This window comes from Andrographis paniculata, unplaced genomic scaffold, assembly GCF_009805555.1.
Source record: "Andrographis paniculata isolate CXL003 unplaced genomic scaffold, ASM980555v1 Contig9END, whole genome shotgun sequence".
In the NCBI taxonomy this organism is placed as follows: Eukaryota; Viridiplantae; Streptophyta; class Magnoliopsida; order Lamiales; family Acanthaceae; genus Andrographis; species Andrographis paniculata.
In genome coordinates this window covers 2,980,459-3,003,404 of record NW_026137639.1, presented here as the reverse complement: position 1 = coordinate 3,003,404, position 22,946 = coordinate 2,980,459, and the positions used below count along the sequence as shown (strand labels likewise).

The 22,946-nt window shown below is 30.1% G+C and overlaps 1 protein-coding gene across 2 annotated transcripts; it reads right to left on the bottom strand.

Annotated features, from left to right (window-relative positions):
- Positions 1-3,106: 3,106 nt before the first annotated feature.
- Positions 3,107-7,534, bottom strand: LOC127244463 (organic cation/carnitine transporter 7-like). 2 transcript variants are annotated; one of them, XM_051265020.1, is made up of 7 exons: positions 7,388-7,463; positions 7,216-7,271; positions 6,995-7,121; positions 6,478-6,715; positions 5,696-6,212; positions 5,414-5,616; positions 3,107-3,614 (listed from the first exon to the last, which is right to left on the bottom strand). In XM_051265020.1, the coding sequence occupies exons 3-7, from the start codon at positions 7,045-7,047 to the stop codon at positions 3,384-3,386; spliced, it is 1,242 nt and encodes a 413-aa protein (XP_051120977.1). In that variant the 5' UTR covers positions 7,048-7,121; positions 7,216-7,271; positions 7,388-7,463; the 3' UTR covers positions 3,107-3,383. The 2 variants fall into 2 exon arrangements, with proteins under 2 accessions (XP_051120977.1, XP_051120976.1); XM_051265019.1 differs by having other exon boundaries at positions 6,995-7,271; positions 7,388-7,534.
- Between the last annotated feature and the right edge of the window lie 15,412 nt (positions 7,535-22,946).

The window sequence follows — 22,946 nt, the reverse complement described above, 5'->3', positions numbered from 1 at the left end:
GAGTTTCCTTTGAGGGTTATGACACTATGTTTGTTATGTGAAATTATGTGACGTGTCATACGAAGTAATAAGGTTGGAAAACCGGGTCGAGCCGGCCCTGATTAAGGCCTAGTGGAGTTTTCTTCGTGATGTGCTCATCGCTATTATTTGAGAATGAAAATGAGGTATAAGGGAGACGCTAAAAGACTCGTGTGTGTGAGTTCTCCTTATGTGATACGTGTCATTTTATTCGACTATCTTCTTCAAATGATTTTGTGGCATTATATCGTATTAATTTATCTTCGATTAATTGCACTTACTCAACCGTTGTGTTGACCCCCTTTTTACGATTCTTTTTGTAGGTGATCATGTTTCTGGTATGCCTAAGTGATGCATTCACGTCATATGATCCATCGGGGGAAATGAGAACTACCTTACCGTCTAAAATGTTTTGAAATTCATTGATTGTGTTTAAAGACTAATGCAATTTGAACTATTTCAAATTTATGCTTATAATTGAACTTTATTTACTTAATTGATAAACTAGTGCGCTTTAATTCTAAGTTCCTATTAGTTGTTGGTATTATTATTTAAGCCTTAGCGCCACAACGTAGGACTCGTTGGTTGATGAACGAGCCTTCCAGTGTGGCGTGGCGGTGACGCTCCGGTTTGAGCCGGCCGGGGTGTTACAGGTATCACGTTTAATTCTTGGAGGTTGTTGACAATTAGCATTATGTCTTTTCCGGTTTTCCCATCTTATGCCAAAATCTTTTGATAAAATTTAGATTGAATACATTAGGGCCAGGAGCCTTGTGACCCAGGCATGCCTTAATTGCTTCCCAAATCTCCGTAGTACCTAGTCTTTCTTCTTCTTGTTGAAAAGGTACTAATATTATCAAGATCTGGCCATATGACCGGCTGGCCATCAAAATGACCGCTAAAGTAATTAACTAGTGAAAATTTGATCATGTCTTGGCCTTCCCAAATTACTCCATTCCAATGGATTAGAGAACTCTGATTCTTAATTTGGAGCCTCTATGTTAGCAAGTGAAAATATCTTTTATTACGGTGGCTTTCTCGGATCTATGTGTCTCTTGATTTTTGTCTCCATGTACTCCCCTCAGTATAATAAAGTCGCAGTAAGTGTTTATTTTCTACTCATAAGTTCTCTTCTTTGCTATCATTCATCGTGTAAAACTTGAGTTCACGTTCCCGTGTCTCAATTTTAGCCTATGTCATTTCCATAATTTCCTTCAAAATTCTTAATCCAACATTGGATAGCCAATTTCAGTTTTTTGCAATTAAAACATACATTGTATACAGTTTAAGTTCTGTTGCAAAATATTCTTTTTTTAAGAATCTAATCTTGACAAAAGAGGAACCGATCAAATCTGAACTTAGACTTACCTTTGTTATGAGTTCAAGTGAGCTTCTTGTTCTACATAAGTTACATCTTCCTGGATATTCATTCTTTTAATTCAACCACAGGAGACTGATCAGCCCTATATCACCTTAATAACAATACACGAAGAACATTGTGAACTTGCTTCAAGGCTACCTACGACTAAAGATGTAAATTAAGGGTGTGTTTGTTTGGGGGTTTGGATTTTGAGTTGGGATTTGAATAGTAAAAATTTTGAATTTGAATAGTTGTATGATATGATATAAATAAGTATTGATGTGATGTTTTGAATGTAAAATTGATTTTTAGTATAATATAAAAAATAAAAAATAGATGTTTGATTTGATATTTTTTGGGAGAAAAAATTGGATGAATCGTGTAAATCTAATCCAATTCCCAAACAAACACACCATAGAGTGTGGCTTGATTCGGCTTATTTGAGCTTGTTGAGAACTCATTTGCTAAGCTAAATATGCCAAAAAACAAACAAGTGTAACTCATCATATACACAAGCAAGTTCGAACTTGTTTCTAAATATTTGATAATAATTGTTAAAAAGTTAAATTAATAATTTTATATTTAATAAATATATATATGTTTGATTATGTTATATTTACTTCTAATTTTCATATATTAATTAATAAATAATACTCCTTATGTCTGGGATACTTTTTTTTTCTGTTAAATTTATGCATAGTTCATTTATAATACACTTTTATCCACTTATAACTTTAATATCCAGTTTTTTTTTAATTAAACTACTATTATTTCTTATTTTTTGTGTTCGAATAATATGGCATAAAGAACCCGGACACATATATAAAATAATATTATGCTTGTTTGTTTAGTTTAAAGTGATTTTTTAGTGTGACGTAAAATAAATTGTATAGATATATATAAAACAATATTATTGACTTTTTATAAGAGAATATAATACTCCATTGTCCAAAGTATTCTTTTACCATTTTTTTCTATCTCACTCCAAAGTATCGCTTAATAATTATATATTAATATCAAAATACATTTAATTTTTACTTACATTATAAACATACTATTACACATACAATTACTTTATACATAAAAGTGCACAAAAATATCAAAAAATTTTACGCACTTGTGCTAATTAATAAAATACTATTATTTTATCTACTATAAAACCCCGTTCAATGGGAACTGATGGAGTATATATTATTTATATTGTATGGATATATATATATAGTATTTTTATTAATATTCATTAGGAATTGTGTCAACACAAAATTAGTTGGTGAACAAGTAATAAAATAAAATAATAAAAATAACTTAATAGGCTAGGTTGAGCCTTAGACGAAAATAAATAAATAAAATTATTTGACGGACTTGAGTTCAAAGAAAACTCACTCATATTCAAGTGAACAAACTCGAATCCTCAACGAGTTAAGTTCAAACATAAAATTAAAAAGAAAAAAAAAAAAAAAAAAAAAAAAACACAACTCAGCCCTTCTATCTAGGATTGACCTATACATCACCTCACAAAAAATAAATACTTAAATCCAGAGGTTATAAGTAATACACCACTTGTCCACCAAATTTATGCATGCTCTTATTATTGTGCAAAATAATTATGCACTTTATATATATATATATATATAAACTTTTATACATTCCTTAATTCATAGTCTCAATATTATAATGTGTCAACCAATTTATCCAAAAGATTTCATAACCTCATTCACCCTCGTGTACTTCTCACAATATTGTTGTTTTATGTCATAATCAACTCATATAATTACACATTTATTAAAACTAGTTACAATTCAAATATGCATACATTTGGTAGACGGAAAAAGGACTAAACTAAGGTAGCAACAGCGTAATTTTCAAACCAAAACTATAATACCCCTACGAGATATGCTTCGATTATTGTACATAATAAGCAGTAATTTATGTCATATTTTACAATTACAAATTAACATGAATAACTAACCTCCAGGTAATCGATATCTCGGAGGCCATGCCAGCTCTAATTGTTCGTGGAAACATTGTCGTTTAGCTCTTTTCCTTTGGTTTCAACTGCAAAGAAAAAGACACAAGTTGCAGAAAATATTATTACAAACTCAAATATACCTACTGCAACCGCTTGGTGGCAGCTCGAAACCAATCCCACAGAGACAAACGGACTAATCATGCTCGAAATTCTAGCGACTGCAGTGGCAACACCCGCTCCCGTGCTCCTAATACTTGTCGGATATATCTGCAAGTAAAATAAAATTAAAAATAGTAAATTATATTATACTCCCTTGTGTTTTACTAAAAAATGCCCTGTGTTTTATTTATTAAGTAAAATTTCTTTGTTTTAAAGTAAAGTTTGCACAAAACACCCTCTTTGTGCAAAGATGATATTTGGTTCTAAATAAAAACCTACATTATGTATGCTTTATACAAATAAAAAACGTAAAATATCTTAAATAAATTTTTTAAATAAAATAAATAAATAAATAAATAATTGACCAATCATTTATTTTTATAGTTTTTGTAAAAATAGATAACAAAAAATTATACAACAAAAGATTAATCAATTATTTATTTATTTATTTTAATCAAAAAAATTTATTTATGTAAAACTTGCATTTTTTGTTCATATTTACAATCAAATATCAGTTTTGAACAATGACGGTATTTTGTGCAAACTTTACATTAATACAAGGGTTCCCCGCAATAAATAAAATATGATAAAGGTATTTTATGCATTTTTACTGAAACACAAGAGGGGGTGATATAATTTATTGAATTTTAAAAAAAAATGAGTCAAAATAACACCTGCTCTTTTGAGTCTCTACACTGTTTTTTACTATTACTAAAAGAATAGTAATTTTTTCCTGTTGCAGAATATAAAAACTCAAACTTCCAAACTCAATTCATGGTGGAAAGAAACACAAATATTTCATTTTGATCACATTGATGTGTATAGGACCATTTACAAGTTTAATAAATTTTCGTTAAGCATTTGTTTTTGAGGTGAAATTTTGTATGGAAAACATGTTTATATGGCAAAGCTGATATACATTAAAGATGCAGAAGATTATACAAAAACTATAAGCATTAATAATACTAACACAATCATGAAATATTATTGGTACAAATGTACAATACGTATTTGTATTAATATAGATGAAATTGCCATTTAGATAAATTACCCACACAATCATGCTAATAAGATTTATGGCTAGAAATATGATGTCACTAGACTTTATACTAGAAATATTGGCTTAGTAGACATTTTGCTATTTAGAGTAACTTTTTCGCCATCCAAAAACAAATATATAGGGTAAATTATATAACATTCTCTTGTATTTTATTAAAAATGCACACAATGCCCTATATTTTATTTATTGCGTGAAACCTTTTTCTGTTAATATAAAGTTTGCACTAAACACCATTTATTCAAAAAATTTAGTTAAGATATTATTTGTATAAAATTTGTGTAATTTAGATCTTTATTTAGAATCAAACATTACATTAACACAAGGGCTTTTACGCAATAAATAAAACACGGGGTGTTTTGTGCATTTTTACTAAAACACGAGGGAGTGTTATATAATTTACCCCAAATATATATATAAGTGAAGGTTGTTGTTAGTACGCTGAATCAATATATTTAATACGGTGCTGACAACACCTCAAAGCCGGACAACACATAACAAACAAAGAGACTTTACAAAGTTTATATACATCACAGACAACACATGCTAATGTTATTGTCCCATATGTGAAATTGCAGTGAGATTTATTATATGTATAAAGATGAACTAAACTAGGAAATTATCTCTCTGTTTTAATGGATAGTGCATAAGAAATGTAGATAGTATTATCACCCACCCACATACAAATTGATGTGAAGTTTTAATAAATTAGTATGAACATAACCAAACAAACTCAATTTCTGAATCATCTGTACTAATGTAAGGATAAAAATATTATGCATTGGAGATAAAAAAGCATTTTAACATCTAAGAGCTTCAAATGAGCTGAACAAAAGATAGAACAGTTTACCTCCGGGCAGTAAATGCCAGCCAAAGTATAGCCCCCGATGATAAACATACGAGCTCCGAACAACAGACAAACTTTCAAAACTTCATTTGGATAGAACATGAGCGGTAACACAAGTATGAAGCTGCACAGATACATGAGTAACATGGAGTTTCTACGGCCAATTTTGTCGACAAAAATTGCAGCTAAAACAACCCCAGGGAGCTCTGCAAGAACATCATAAATTAGCACAGGAAAACTGAAAATATAAGAAACAATCGGCAAAAGAAGTACATCTCCATATACCTGCAAGACTAACAACAAATACATTTTCATAAAGGCTAGAATTTGTCTCATCGTAAGAATGAGATCCACTTGTCGCGCATTGGCTTTCTCCGCTACTTAACTCGGAGGTCAACAACACAACTCCATAGTACAGAAATGCATTGGCAGAGTAGATTACCCAAATCAGAAGGGTCGCTCGTAATGTACTTGGTGAAAGAAGGGAGAACAAGGATTGCAAGCCCGGTAGCAGAACAGAAGTTTCCTTCTTTTTGCTGGATAGTAAAGGGGCGTCGTCTGCTGTTGAATTAGATTCCTCATCCAACTCAGTGATGCAATCAGAAATCAAATTCCCCGGAGGAAGTTCCCTTTTGTTTACTACAGCCACTCTCTTCAAAATGTTATGTACATCAGCGATCTTGCTGTTGGCATAGAGATATCGTGGAGACTCTACTGTGAGAAAGTATAATCCAAATGCTGCAAAACAGGGAACCGATGATATTGCAAGTAGCCACCTCCATCCCATTCGTGGCAAAACAAGCTGCAGCAGAAAACAAGAGGAAATTCTTCAGACCAGTAAATGGCAAATTCACTTTGTTGTGAAATGCAAAGGATCTAAGGTTTCGTAAAGACATAAAAAGTTACATACAAAAAGACCCCGAGTGAATTTTAGAACTTAGAAAAGCATGACGGGAATAGTTATCAAAAAGGAAATACATTTGAAATTGGGACATAAAGAAATAATTAACCAGATAGAATATCTAGAAGGAATGTCGAATTATTAAGGATGAATAGACGCGACGCACCCACACCAATAAGGCCTCAAGAACTGTCCCCAGTGTTGTTCCCGTAGTTTTGATGGACATCCAAATGCCACGGTTATGAACAGGTACAAACTCAAGAAACCATGATGAATACACATGTCCACCGCCTAGACCGATGCCGACTACCATGCGGGTTAGCACCAGAGAAACATAATTCGGGGAGAAGGAAGAAAGAAACGCAGCTATGGCAGTTAATGCAGCAACACCAAGAAGGCTAATCCTGGTAATAACAGATTTGGCAAGATGACAATGAAGTCAGAATGTCAATAAACAAGTCCAAATATCCAGACACATAAATCACAGCTACACAGTTAATTACATTAAAATCAAGTTTCCAGAAGCCAATCTGTTCATAGAAATTCAAAGCACTATGAAACAAATTAGACAAAATCCAATTTGACTCACCCTCCACAGAATAATTTATTGAAAAATCAACAGCAAATTGTCATAGAAATATCGCAATAGGCCACAAAATTAGGTATTGAGTAGAGAAGTATGCCTTCTTCCATAGCTATCCGACAAGACGCCCCAGAAATAAGCTCCGACGAGCATTCCGGCGAACACCGCGGTGCTTATCAAGCTTTCCTGCGCTGATGAAATCTCCCACTCATCTTTAACAGAAGGTCCTATGAACGACAATATCATCAATTCCATTGATTCGGAGATCAACCCTAGTGCCGCGTACAACAGCACGAAAACTTGGAATTTCCCAAACCCTACCACAGAAAGCGCTTCGTCCAGGGTATAAACATGCCCCACGCTACCACTCTCCATCCCTTTGATATTCCGAAACCATAAATTCAGAAACAGGACAACAATTATCGTTTAATACGACTGTAATTAGAAGAAAATGAGTAAATTTGTGTTGCCTCGACAAGATCAGTATAACTACCGTGCTCGTTGGGGCTGTGCTCAGCTCGATTAGCCATCAAATTTGTGTCAAGTGTACTTCTGGTGGGAAGACAGCAAAAAAGAAAAAATCTGCAGTTTGAGAGATCAATCGATCGCAGTGGGTGATTTGAGAGCCAATAGAGTGACTGCTGATGCACTGCGCGACAAATTGGCGGAAAGTGGTGGGACATCTTTTATTTATATATATATATTTGAATTTATTGTGATCCCACCATAATGTAAAGTAAAACTTTGTAACGGTTTTGAATTTTTTTTTTTTAATTTTTTATTAGTCGTTACATTTGATTGATCATTGCATTTTTTTGGTAGGAGTTTTGATTTTTTTTTTATTTATTTATTTTATTGGTTATAATATAATAGTCTGCTGTGTTACCATTTTTCATTTTTGTCAATCCAAAACAAGGTTATCATTTCTTAATTTAGTAATTGTACTTCATACTTCATATAATAAATACTCTTTCAACTTACAGTATATTACTTTTATATTCTACCGTACTAATAAGGATATTTTTGTTTTTTTTACTATAATCCAATATGCACTAAAAAAAAATAGTACATTTGTAACGGAATTTCGTTCCTAAAGTTCACGTAGCTAACGTAATTCTATCTCTAATTTCGTCTTTAATATCATTAGTAACGGAAAAAATGGATTTAGAACAAAAAAATCTTGTTACAAAATTAATATTTTTTGTAGTGATAATACTAATATTAAAAAATCTATGTGCAAAAAACAAACGTCACCCTTCTTGCGGAGCGGAGAGAGTATCGTGTAATTTAAATGCAAATAATTAATATTTAATAATTATTATTTATTGATTGTTTGATATATTATTTTTTTTAACATATTTAAATATTTGTATAATAAATTTGATTATTTATTATATTTCCTCTTATTTTATTCTATACAATTAAAATAAACATATATTTAATAATTTTTTATTATTATTTCATAAAATGATTTTATCAATATATTTAAACATCCATAAAATTATTTTTCTTATTTATACAATAATGTGAGCCAATAATTTTTTATATATGCAATTTTAATACAAACACATATTTAAATTTAATAATTATTTTTTATTTGATAAAATAATTTTATTAATCTATTTAAATATTCATAAAATTATTTTTCTTATTTATGAAAAATATAAAAAAATATTCCAATGTATAACTATATCTAAAAAATAAAAATAATTTATAATTTTAATTAATCTACAAAATTAGCTTTAAATGAAATATAAAGTTATTATTAAGTATTGTTAAAAATTTAACATATTAATTTTATATTATAATATAAATATTGATATCTAGCTCAATTATTTAAAATAATATTAAGATTTTATTATAAATTTTAAATAAGATTTGAACTCGGTGTAGAGTCCACTAAAATATAAAGAATGAATTTTAAATAATTTTATTTTTTTTTTAATTTTAAATTAGTTGTGCAATTGGGTTGGCCATTGAATATTGTAATTTTTTATTCTATTTAAAAAATATGTGACACATGAATAATAATTATTTTTATATTTTTCTTTTTTTTTAAATTATTGTTATATGTATATGTATATACTATATTAAATTATTTATTTTATAATATGCAAAAAAATTATTTTGATGTAATTGTATCTTTACTATTTGGGTAAATTGTTTTTTAGTCCCGTAACTAGACCTCCTTATCATTTTAGTCTCGTAAGTAGAACATGTCGCAAACTAGTCCCATAAGTGAAAAATTTTCGCTGTTTAAGTCCTCCGGCGCCGGAAATGCCCGCGTGGCTAGCCGGAGGTGACGTGTCCGCCAGGTGTCGCTGACTTGGCGGACATGTGGATTTTAATTTTTTTTTAAAACTTATTTTTAATTTATTTTAAAATTTATTTTTATTATTTTTATTTGTTACAATTAAAAAAAATTAAAAAAAATAAAAATAAAAAAATAAATCCACGTGTCCGTCAGGTGTCGCTGACGTGGCGGACATGTGGATTTTTATTTTTTTTTAATTTTTTTTAAAACTTATTTTTAATTTATTTTAAATTTTATTTTTATTATTTTTATTATTTTTATTTGTTACAATTAAAAAAAAATTAAAAAAATTAAAAAAAATGAAAAAAATAAATAAATCCACGTGTCCGCCAGGTGTCGCTGACCTGGCGGGACACCTGGAGGACACGTCACCTCCGGCGAGCCACGCGGGAGTCTCCGGCGCCGGAGGACTAAAACATCGAAAAAATTTTTACTTATGGGATTAGTTTACGACAGGCTCCACTTACAGGACTAAAATGATAAAGGGGTCCAGTTACGGGACTAAAAAAACAGTTTACCCTTACTATTTCTATTTTTTATATTGTAAAAAATATAATTATAATTAATAATTATTTTTCAAATATATACTATATTAATAAAAAAAATAGTATATTTGTAAATGTAGTAAATTCTTTTAATATATATTACTATAAGATATAAAACATAATCGATATTTCTTTTTAGCAATTGAATATAGTAAAAAAATAGGATAAATATAATAAATATTTTTATTTTGCATTGTAATATTTTTATCTAGACATATCTTAGTTATAATATATATTATTATATAAAATTATTTAATCCATTTAATTATTAATATTTAAGTTAATAGTAAACTTATTATTTAATTTTAAATTAATAATAGCTATATCTTATCTTATTTAATGTATCTTATTTTATACTCCATTTAAATGAAATTTGATTGGTTGTGGCCATTTATATATATATATATATTTTTTTTTTTATTGATTGTATATTTTAATTGGTTTAGTTATTTTGTATATATATATATATATTTAGTTGATTGTATAATTCGATTTATTATTAATCATTTCGTTTGTTAAGTTCATTTTTTTAATATGTTTTTAATACAGGAATAGATATTTATAGTGCGGAATATTAATATTATAAATTTATTATTAGTTAATATTCCATTTATTGTTTTTAATATATTCCAATAGACAGTAAAATTATACTACTCCATAAGATAATTAATTATAAGATTTGAATTAATTATTTAAAAGAAGAATAATTCAAAAAGTAAATTATATTGTTCATTGCGATGCAATTTTACCTCCTTTATTTTTTTTTCTATTTCCAATGTACTCCCGCTGTCCCAAATATGATGCGGTATTTTTTTTTTGGCATGGTCCAAACACTCTACAATATTTTCAAAATAAAAAATAATTAATTATACTTGATCCCCACACTTTATCCTCTTACATCATCCAAATAAAAAAATAAAATATATATTTCTCTTCATCACATCACTTAATTTATAAATTATCCTACTTAATACTACCCACAGATGGTAAATGTTTATTCCTTTCCCACTTGCTTTCCTTTCCAAAATAACACAATTGACTTTTTAAGTATTCATTTTTGTTGTTTTTTTTTTGTTATTTATTTATTTATTTATTTATTTTTTTTTTGCAGTAGCTATGTGATATTACTGTGAATGGGCCAGAAGGAGCAGGGAAGAAGAAGGAAATGATGTGATGTTTTGAATGTAAAATTGATTTTTAGTATAATATAAAAAATAAAAAATAGATGTTTAATTTAATATTTTTTGGGGGAAAAAAATTGGATGAATAGTGTAAATCCAATCTAATCCCGTAAACAAACACACTAGATGAAGAAACATACCAAATGAAATGAAAACAGTAACAAAGCTGATAAAAAGTGGACGCTTCGCAATGATAGGGTAGAATGTGATGATTTCTTATTTTAGAGTTTTGCTCTAATGTTTTCATCGACTGCACTTTAATCCATTGTTCTTTTTACCTTATTCGGTTGGAAGGGAAAAACTTGTTACGGCACCGAGGACGCGGTGTGGACGGCACATACGATTACAGAGCAAAGCCGATCAAGAGAGTTCACCGGCCAGATATAAGCAATGCTTCGACGAGAAGGCTTTTTCCGGCGCGGCGTTTGAGCCGCTTCCATTGAAAGTCGGGGTCACTAGGAGTAGATTATGTGTGTGGGTGATGAAGAGATATAAAAATTATTCCGAACAAACATATTTATTTTTTGATTATTAGTAAATTAATTTGGTGATAATTTATTTTAGTTGTTTTTTATATAAGTGTTTTTCCATCATTAACAATTTTTAAAAACGTTTTCTTACACTATTATTAAAATAATTTTTTATTTTTTTTATTGTTCCAAAAATATACGTGGTAGAGTTTATTATACATATATATACAAATAAATTAATATAAATTCTATTTATGACCAAAAATAGAAGAAGAAGAAATAACAATGACCAAAAATTCGAGTGCTTTTATGAATTTGTCAATTTTCTACGAAACAAACGCTAAGCCTTGGGAGTTTCTTTTTTGTTTGTGATATATGCTTATTTAGAGTTAATATTTATTATCAAGTATTATTAGGTAATTGTTTATATTTGTAAATTACATAAAAATAATGATTATTTTATTTTTGTGTACGTGTAATTTTTCAGTAAAAATATTTGAATCTTAGTTTTTAATTTTATTTAATTTTATTTATTTTTTATAAAATTTACTTTTGATTTCTATTAAATTTATTCGTTACCAATATTTGTTAAATTCAACTTTCTACATTGTTTATATAACGTATATTAAAATTAATAAATTTTGATTGTTATAACATATATTAAAATTAATAAAATTTGTTTGTTTATATAACATATATATTAAAATTTAATATCTATTACTGTTTTATGATTTTAACCATAAGAATACTTAATTATTGATGTATGGTACTGTAACATCCTGGCCCACAAGTCACACAAAGTCTGTGTCGAAATCGTAGATGGTCCCATAATACAAGTTCTTCTCGCACTCCTCAAATTATTCCAGGACAAGCACGTTTAACTATAGAATTCTTTCGGTATGACTCTTGAAAAGAAATGTGCACGTTGGTGATATGAGTAGTCTATTCAATCAATTTAACTTCTAAACAATTTCGGATGGTATAATACCGGGTCATCCACACAAAACAGTTGGTCAAACAACGGCCAACTCGAGGGTATCATATGTAATTAATTATTTATTATTGATATGCAATTGTTAATAGTTTTAAAATTATATTATAATTAAATGATGTAGGTAAACATCGTGTTTTTTTACTAAAAACTTTTTAACATATTTTTTAAAAAAGAATTAATATATCAGAAATTTACCTTTTGCGTCATTGTATTAATATTAAAAATATTCTTATATTTGTATAATTTTTTTTGTATAAACGTCCTTCTATTATTATGAGAAACTAATGAAAGTATTTTTTGCATTTTTTTCTTAATTTATACTACAGTTTTGATATAATAATTAATATTCAAAGATCAATATGCAAAAAATAAATGTGATCCTTAGAGTCGCACTTGAAATTTTTTCATTTGTTATGCTACCGTGCGTAGCACGGGAGAACACTAGTCAACAATTATAGAAAGTCTTCGATTGGGCCAAAGGCCCGGCCCGGCCCGACCCGAAACGACATCAGTTACAAATAAGTCAAACGGTCTGCTGATCCAGGTTGAACTCGAACCTATATAACGAATTCGGTTCTGTTTACAGTCAAAGTCAAATTTGAAGCTACCAGTGTTTTTCTCAATGCTAGAGTGTCAATTTGTGTTTTCAAATCGCGTTAAGCCGTGGTGTTAAAAAAAAAAAAAAAAAAAAACTATTTAGTCTTTAAATTTAAATTTTGACCAAAAATCCTATATTAGAACACAATACGGATTTTTTGATCCAGTTCAGATCAATTTGACTTAATTTCAGGTAATCCGAAATCCAAATAAACCCAACACGAAACAAACTATAAATTTTAAAAAATAAAAAATAAATTTATCTAAAAAAAAAAATCTATTTTTAGTTTTATTTTTTATACTCATTATTTTATATTTAATGTAATATAAATATTATAAATTACAATAATAATAAAAAAAAATTAAGTCAACTTGAAATTCAACCTGATTTTTATATTTAGGGTTATTAAATCAATTCAAAATCCAAATCCGAACATGATAAAAAAAATCCACTTAGAATTCGGATCAACTCAACTTTTTGCAAACTTGAAACACAAACTCAAACTTGAAAAATTTTAGGTCGAATAAGTTCAATTGTTTAGACCTGGTTTACGTTCGACACCCCTAATCATACATTGTATCGTGTGTGTGTATATATATATATAAATATACTCGTATACGATTGAATTTAATCGTATTTATTATATAACTGTAATTATATATATACATATATATTACATATAGTTTTCATCAATTAAAAAAATATTATGAATGAATTATACATGTATGAGATGCTTAATAATATCTAAGCATCTTTTTCATCAAATCATAGCAAACTTTATTCATTCATTGCCATAATCCAGGTTTCTGCATCTTTACTCGCCACAGCTTCTTTATATGTCTTTGGCTCATCAGAGCCAAGATTATCACCAACCGCTAGTGCATAAGCCACAGAATTCATGTCACATGTATTGACATATCCTGCAAACCTAGCTGGTTTCTGAATATTTCTCTTTCCCTTTCTTGCTGCTATGGAATCTTCAACCCTAGTACCAGCGTCATCAGCTTCCCCCTCAACCGGTTTCCCTTGAGGTTTTGACTGATCTGGTTGATTGGATTGATAAATAGTATTATCCTGCTGCTCTTCCTCTAACACAACTCTGTCAGGAGTCTCAAACTCCACCCTCTGGTTAGCACCACAATCTTTTGTATCTGCAATACTTTCACAACCTCTACTCTGATCAGGCATAGCAGATTCATCAAAGGTTACATCTCTGCTAATAAGAAATTTACCAGGATTTTTACCTTCTATACACCACAGTCGATAACCTTTTACTCCTGTTGCATACCCTAGAAATATGCATTTTACCGCCCTCGGCTCCAGCTTACCATCATTCACATGAGCGTATGCAGGGCATCCAAATATTCTTAGATTAGAGTAATCAGAGGGTTTACCGGACCATACCTCTTGAGGAGTCTTTAAGTCAATTGCAGTTGATGGAGATCTATTAACCAGATAACTAGCAGTGTTAACTGCTTCAGCCCAAAATTGCTTAGATAAGCCAGCAAATATGCGCATACACCTAGCACGCGCCATGAGGGTTTGATTCATTCGCTCTGCAACTCCATTTTGCTGTGGTGTGTGTCGTACAGTGCGGTGCCTCACTATACCTTCTTTCTTGCAGAAATCATCAAATGGAGCGTTGCAGAACTCCAACCCATTATCAGTTCTTAGAGTCTTGACCTGTTTACCCGTCCGTTTTTCAACCATGGTCTTCCACTCCTTAAACTTCCCAAACACCTCATCTTTAGTTTTCAGAAAGTACAACCAGACCTTTCTCGAATAATCATCTATGAAAGTGACAAAGTAAGAACACCCGCCCTGCGATTTCACCGGAGAGGGACCCCATAGATCTGAATGAACATACTCCAGAATTTCTTTTGAAGTGTGATGACCAGTACTAAACCTCACCCTGCGTTGCTTCCATTTTACACAAGCCTCACAGAATTGAATTTTACCTATCACATCCCCACCAAATAAACCCTGCTTGCTCAACACAGACAACCCTAGCTCACTCATGTGACCTAATCGATGGTGCCACAAATTTGTCCTGTCACATGTTTATCCAAGGACTGGGATACCGCCGCCGTTCCCATCACTGAACTGTCCTGTAAAAAATAAATTCCATGCTGCAGTTTTCCCTTCATCATTACCAGAGCACCTTTCAGGACTTCCACCCACTCACCTTCACCATGATATTTTAAACCATTCTTGGCTAAAGTACCAAGAGAAATCAAATTCTTTCTGAGTTCAGGAACATACCAACAGTCAAATTTCCTGACAGTACCATCATGCAATTTTATCTGCACTACCCCGCTCCCTTTTATGGCTAGAACCCCATCATCACCTAACTTCACCGTTCCATTCCACTCCTTAAAATAAGTGAGTAGATCACGAGAGAACGTCATATGGTGAGAAGCACCGGTATCCATAATCCAGGAATCAGCAATACTAGCACTACACGCTGTCAGAACTTCACCAAAGTCCCCATCATCAGAACTGTCTTGTACCACAGCAGCACTGCTGCCACTGTTACTAGAATCAACTTTTGTATTTCCCTTATTCTGTGGACAATCCCTTTTAACGTGCCCTTTCTCCTTGCAAAGATATCACTTAACTTTGCTATAGGATTTTGATTTTGAACGCGACCTCCCATTCATGTTACCTCTCTCATGTGGTCTTCCCCTACCTGCAAACAGACCTGAACCAGAACCCTCTTCCAGAGAAACCTTTCTTTTCAATTCTTTGGACATAATGGCATATTTCACATCATTAACAGAAATTGTAGTTCTACCATATAGCATAGTATCTACAAAATTCTCATATGAACCAGGTAGTGAACACAATAAAATTAGGGCTTGATCTTCATCATCTACTTTAACCTCAACTCCTTGAAGATCAAGAATGATACGGTTAAAGGTATCAAGATGATCCTTTACCTGAGTACTTTCGGACATCCAAAGGGTGTAAAGACGTTGCTTCTGATATAGCCTGTTCGTGAGAGAGTTGTTTTGGTACTTCTCACACACAGTTTATTTCATAACCCAAAAGCCGTTGTCTGATCTACAACCTCCCGTAACACCTCATCAGTAACTGACAGCAAGATCGCGGAATGAGCCCTTGCCAAAGTCTCCTTATTTACCTCATCCTTCGTGTCTTTAGGAAACTTGTCTTCTCCCTCCAACGCAGCCGCACATCCTTGTTGAACCAGAAGTGCCCTCATCTTGACCTTCCAGAGCGTGAAGTCATTCGACCCATTAAACTTCTCCAGATCAAACTTATACGAGGACATCTTCAATCAATGAGATATGGCTCTGATACCACTTGTTATGAGAAAACGAGAAAGAAAGCAAATAAAGAACACAGAGGTTTTACGTGGTTCGGTGACGGTGTGTCAACCTACGTCCACGGGCAGGAACCGGAGAGATTTTATTATACTGATTCAGAGATTTACAATGTGTCATCCGACTAAGAACCATAGTTGTCTATTTATAAGCACCCCAAAACACCCTAAATCCTAAACCTATTTGTTATTAATTAGGATAAGCCTAAAAGGAACCCTGCCAATTGAAATAGCCCTTTCGCTTTGGTTTAGGGTCGGGTAGACCGCTAAATCCAAGTCATGTTTCAACAGCAACTAATAAAGATCGCCTTTCTGTCCAGGGGGATGTCCTTAGTTAAAGTATGGATGATCCCTTATGCTTAAAACTATGTCCCATTGGTCTCTTCTGCCTGTGACACCAGCCAGCTGCTTACAGAACCCCTGGTGGACTCCAATGGCTGCTCAGGAAACTGACCAGGCCCCTGCTTCAGCCTCTGATACCCAGATTGCTGATTCTGGCATTCACCTGGGTAGCATCCCTCTCGAGGGAACCGAACAGGCCCAGTGCAGAATTATTAAAGAGCAGTTCCTCCATCTCTTTGGAGTCCTTGAAACTAAGAGTAATGCCTCTTATTTTACTGATCTCATTAACCTTAAGTTACCGGGCTGGAACTCAATCAACAATTTTTTATTGTTTTAAAGGAGGTCGCATTGGTATAACCTGGAACCCCTCCTTTGCTACGGTTGAGCTTCTTGAGAAAGATGGGCAGCAGATCTTCTTGAAAGTTACCGTAAGTATTGTCGCTTTATTCGATCATATTTTACAAAAGGGACTCCCTTCAAGTTTTTCAATACGTGGGCATGCATCTCATCCATCATTTTTGGGGACTTTCAGCACATTCTTGTCTTCCCCAGCCTGTGGCTTTGTGCTAAGCTGAAGCTCTTGAAGAACAGCCTTTCAGACCTCAATAAGAACCACTACTTTTCGCATATTCTGGAACGCTGTTGTTGATGCTCTTAAGCTGGCCCAAACCGAATCTGATGCTTCACCTGGCTGCCACGCCCCTGAATCTCTAGCAGGCCTTCAGATGCAGGCTGGTCGTCTCCAGCAAGCTGCAACTGCTTTTATTTACCATAAAACAAAGTGCAAGTTTCAAGTTGACAATGATACATGCTGAAAGCTCTTTTTCATTCGATGATTAAGAGAAACTCTAAGAGGAATTATATTGTGAATCTCACTCGAGTTGATGGTGGGGGGTAACCTTTTGGATTTCTACAAAAACATACTGGGGTCTCCTTCTGATGTGGATGATCTGGACGCCGACGTTATTCACAGTGGAGCTCTTGTCCCTAACACACTGCATGAAGCATTGCTGCCCTCCCCTCTCTTTTGATGAAGTCTTTAATGTAATAAAAAATATGGGCACTGAAAAACCTTCGTGAGATGAACTATCCACCTGCTTGTTTTCTTTTCTACTGTGCACCTTGTTAATTTATGTTCTTTATAATGTTATGGGTGGGTGGGTAATTGAGGATGGTGTCCCATTTTTGCCCCTTGAGTATAGGCTGGATGTTTTATGCTTTGTTTGGGATTGACTATCACTTTTGCTGAAACTTCGATCTGTTATAGTTTTGTGGTGGTCTGTCGCTATTTGTTTTTATCTTTAATTCATAACTCCATTTTTGCAGATCTTTTCTTCGATTATACCCTCCATTTTTGTAGAGTTAAAAAATATTCTCTTTATATTTTATTTTATATAATTTTTAAAATTATAAATAAAATTTAATATTTTATTATTTTTATACATTTAAGTTATAATAATATTTTTAAGATATTGCATGTTTAATTCAAGATTATATTTTTAAGTTTATTTAAATAATTTTGAATAATATTGTACGTATTCTTAAGTTTATCTTTTATTTAATGTTATGATATTTTTTTATAATTAATGTTATTTTTTATTAATAAATATTATAATATTTTAAATTTAATATAAATAATTTATAATTATTTTACCATAATCAATTAATTAAAATTTTAATAAATATTAAATAAATAAATAATTTACTATAAATATTAATTACAAAATTATAATAAAAAATAATAAAATTAAAAGTAACAAAAATAAAATAAAATAAAATATATAAAATATAAGCTTAAAATAAAATTATAAAAAAATAAAAAAATGCACCCGCTGAGCGGATGAATTCTGCAAAATTACAGGGTGGATTGGAACAGTTTTTTTCTCTCCGTCCTGCAAAAATAGAGGAAAATCTCCTCGGTTAGAGATGGTCTCAATCCCCCGGGTATGCCCAACGTTTATTGTAATTAACTATTTATTAATTCATTTATAGATATAAAAATTCTTGATCTTTCTGACTAAAAAAAAAAAAAAAACATTTACTTTTTGCTCAAAAGTGATGGCTCAATATTTATTGTTTTTTGTTTAAACAATTTACAAGTATAACTTTCTATTATAATAAAAGTATTCCGATAAAAAAAAAAAAGTAATTTAATTTATAGATACTAAACTAGTTATAATTTTACAAAGTATTTATTTTACTTGCATTTGTAAGAAAAAATTATTTTACACACTTCTAATGACTAATAAAATACTATTACTCTCTTTGTCCCACTCCAAAGACTCTTTGAGATTTTGTAGTAGATTAAGAAGTAATAGTATTTTATTGGTTAGTCGAAGTGTGTAAGATATTTTGATATTTAGGCCTTTTGACTTTTATGTATAAAGTAATTATACGTGTAAGATATGTTTGTCTAGTTAAAAGTATTTTAGTATTAGTATATAATTACGTTTACTAAAATAGGAAAACAGATACTTTGGAGTTGAATAGATGAAAAATAATAAAAATGATACTTTGAATTGGGACGGAGGGATTATTTTTTAATTTACTACATAAAATAAAAATAAAATCATAAATTGAGTCGGGACGGAATGACTATGGAACTAATGCTGCATTTTTCTATTAGCCAAAATAATTATTTAATTTAATGAAAATTTATTAGCATTATTTCTATACGAAAAGCATGTATTATTTATATATATATATTTTTTTAAAAAAGATACCCATAAGAAATATAAAACCATATCCAATACGTTACATCCTATTAACTGAAAGTGGGAACAAGTGAAAATTTTGAAATAGAAGTGAGAATTGAAGAATCATTTATAATGTTATTGTTACTACAAGCAAACTTTAATTAGATGCTCTCCACATACCATTTTTTCCCTTATCTTGCATGGCTTTATAGATAATAAAAATACCATGGCTTTATAGATAATAAGAACACTATATTCTTGAGTATATTATTATTATTGTTGTTGTTAAGAATTTGTTTCCCCTTAATCGATGATTCGGGTTGTTCCTTCAACCAAATAATACTCACTAAGAATATTAGTAGGTTAGTAGCAATAATAAAAATAACAATAAATATAAATTAAGAGGACAGTGCTATAATATAACGGAATATCTGGAATAATTTGGTAGGCTCAGGTCATAATCCACTCCACGCCGACTCTAAGCCTTCCAACGAGGCAACACCACAAAAGGAGAGCAGTAAGGGTTTTGACACCAAGAACCCGTAATCCCACAAAGGACAAAGAAGAAAAGAGATCGCACAAAAGACAAAGAAGAACACAAAGAATCACACCAAGCGGCTGTCTCTCTCTCAGCTCTCACTCGCTTCACTTTCTTAGTTCTCCTCCTTCAAACCATAACCCTAACACACACACACACATATATATATATATATAGGCAACCCAAAAAGCAGATAAAGCCCCAAAAGTAGTAACCAACTTACCAATCGACCATCGAGGGAGAAGAATAAAGTTAGAGAATGAAGGATACCAACAAATCTTATCGCGTTTTCGTCGGAGCAGAAGAACAAATGGAAGAGAGAATGGGTTTGACGCTATGGAAAATATTAGGGAATGGTCCTATATTAGACATATCATACCGCGTAGCACAATTTGGGTTGGATCGGGTCTAGTGATGTGGGTTTGGGTTTGGGTCGGTTAGAAACAAAAAAACCAACAGTTGTTGTTGTTGCATATGGGATTGGAGTGATTGTGATATACTCACATATTATAATACATCATTTCACTTTCCACACTATGCATATACGATGAATGTATGCATACATGCACATATTATTTATATCTATATAACATTTTTTTTTAACACACGCACGCACTCACACCCCAACGGAAATTTCACTCAACACATGCACAGAGACGTACAAAAATACAATTACAAAAAATTTTCATAGTCTCCAAAGTGACCTTTTTAACTAACGGAGTTTAAATTTTATACTACACTACAAAAAAAAAATAGTATATTTGTAAGGGAATTCCGTTTCTAAAGTTCACATAGCTAACGTAATTCCATCTCTAATTCCGTCTTTAATATCATTAGTAACGAAAAAAGTGAATTTAAGAACGAAAAAACCTCGTTACAAAATTGATAATTTCTTGTAGTGCTATTTGATTATTTTATCCTTAATATCATATATATTATTTTGTATGATTTTAAAATCAATTAAATAATAAATTTAAATAGTACATTGACATTATAATATAATATAATAAGTATATTCTTTATTTTCATTAATTTATAGTTTAATTGTGTTTGGTCTATTTTAGTATTTTAGTTTGATTTGGAAAACTAAGCAATTAAATTTTATGGTTTAATTATATTTCTATTAATGTGTACGATTGTTTTTGGGGGAGGGGGGAGGGGGGAGGGGGAGGGGGGGTTATGAATTTTGTATTAGAAAAATAAGGATACAAAAATTATATATACAAGTGAACATGAACCTAAACTAAGATAAATCGTACAAATAATAAATCTATAACATAATGTATTTACACTAAATTATTATAAATAATATTATCGTATATATTAAAATAAACATATATCTTTATAATATGTTCAATTGGAAAGATAATGTATAACTCATGTTGTGAATTTATATTTTGGATCAATGAATTTTATTCGAACAATGCATAGTAAACAAATATACGATCCAATTAGTGGAAGCGAATTCTAATAAAATTAAAACAATTAAACCGAGTCAAAAAATTAAAATTAAACACAATAGAATAAAGCTAAAGGCATAAATTGAAAAGTAAATCTAAAACCAAAAAACATGCTTTCAATTGAATTAAAAGCAAACATAATCAAATTGGAATTGAATAAATTTTATTTTATTTTTGATCTAGTGTTTGTTTATTTGTGTTATTTTCAAGTTCATGTCTTAGTTGTAATTGCAATAATTCTTTTAGTTTTCGTTTTGCATATATATATATATACATATAATTTTGGGTTTTATTTAATTATTAATTTTCACTACAAAAAATATCTAATTAATTACAATATTTTTAACTACGAAATATTTTTTTGGTTAAAATTATTATTTAGCAATAAAATTAATTTACAAGTATTAACTTTCTATTATAATAAAAGTAATTTAATATATAGATACTAAACTACTCATAATTTTACAAAAAAAAAAAAAATCATTTTACTTGCACTTGTAAAAACAAAAAGATCATAATTATCCTACACACTTCTAATAATTAATTAAATATTATTATTTTTTATTTAGTAAAAATAAAAAATAAAATCATAAATTGAGTTGGGACGGAATGAGTATAGAACTAATTATGTATTTTTCTATTAGCTAAAATAATTATTTAATGTAATAAAAATTTATTAGCATTATTTCTGAACCAAGAACATTTATTTTTTATATATTTTTTGAAAAATAAATACCCAAAAAAAGTACAAAATCATATCCAACACATTATATCCTATTAATTAAAAGTGGGAATTGATAAAAAAAAAATTGAAATAGAAGTGAGAATTAAAAGATCATTTAAATTGTTATCTTTACTACAAGCAAAGTTAAATGCTTTGCCGATACCATTTTTCTTTTAAATGCATGAACGCATAAATGTACATATTATTTTATTAAATATTTTATCCTTAATATCATATATTATTTTTTATGATTTTAAAATCAATTAAATAATACATCGAATAATAAACATATATTCTTTATTTTCATTTAATTTTTATGGTTTAATTGTGTTTGGTCCATTTTAGTTTTTTTGTGTGATTTGGAAAAGTAAGCAATTTGAATTGTAACTTTTTTTTTTTTTTTAATCAAACACATTTACAGTTCAATTAAATTTTCAAGATAAATATAATTCAACTTCAATGTGGATAGAGGACATATTCAAACAATATATTAAAATGCATTGCATTAGAATATTAATTAGAAAATAAAATCAAAATACTTCAAATGCTTGCATTTAATTAAACAAAAAATTAATAATTTGATGATAAATTGGTTTTGCATTATAAGAATCTTTTTTCTCACAAAAACTCAAATATTTTATAATGAACATATTGAGAATAAAGACACAAGCAAAAAAAATCATTGATTTTGTGGATAAAAATGAGACAAAAAATATATATTAAACAAAATATAAAATATATTCATAAAAAGCATAATTAATTAATTAGTAGTGAGATAAATACTGTATATACAAAATTTTATTAGTAACCCATAGTAAATATAGGTTTTATAATTTATTAATCTAAA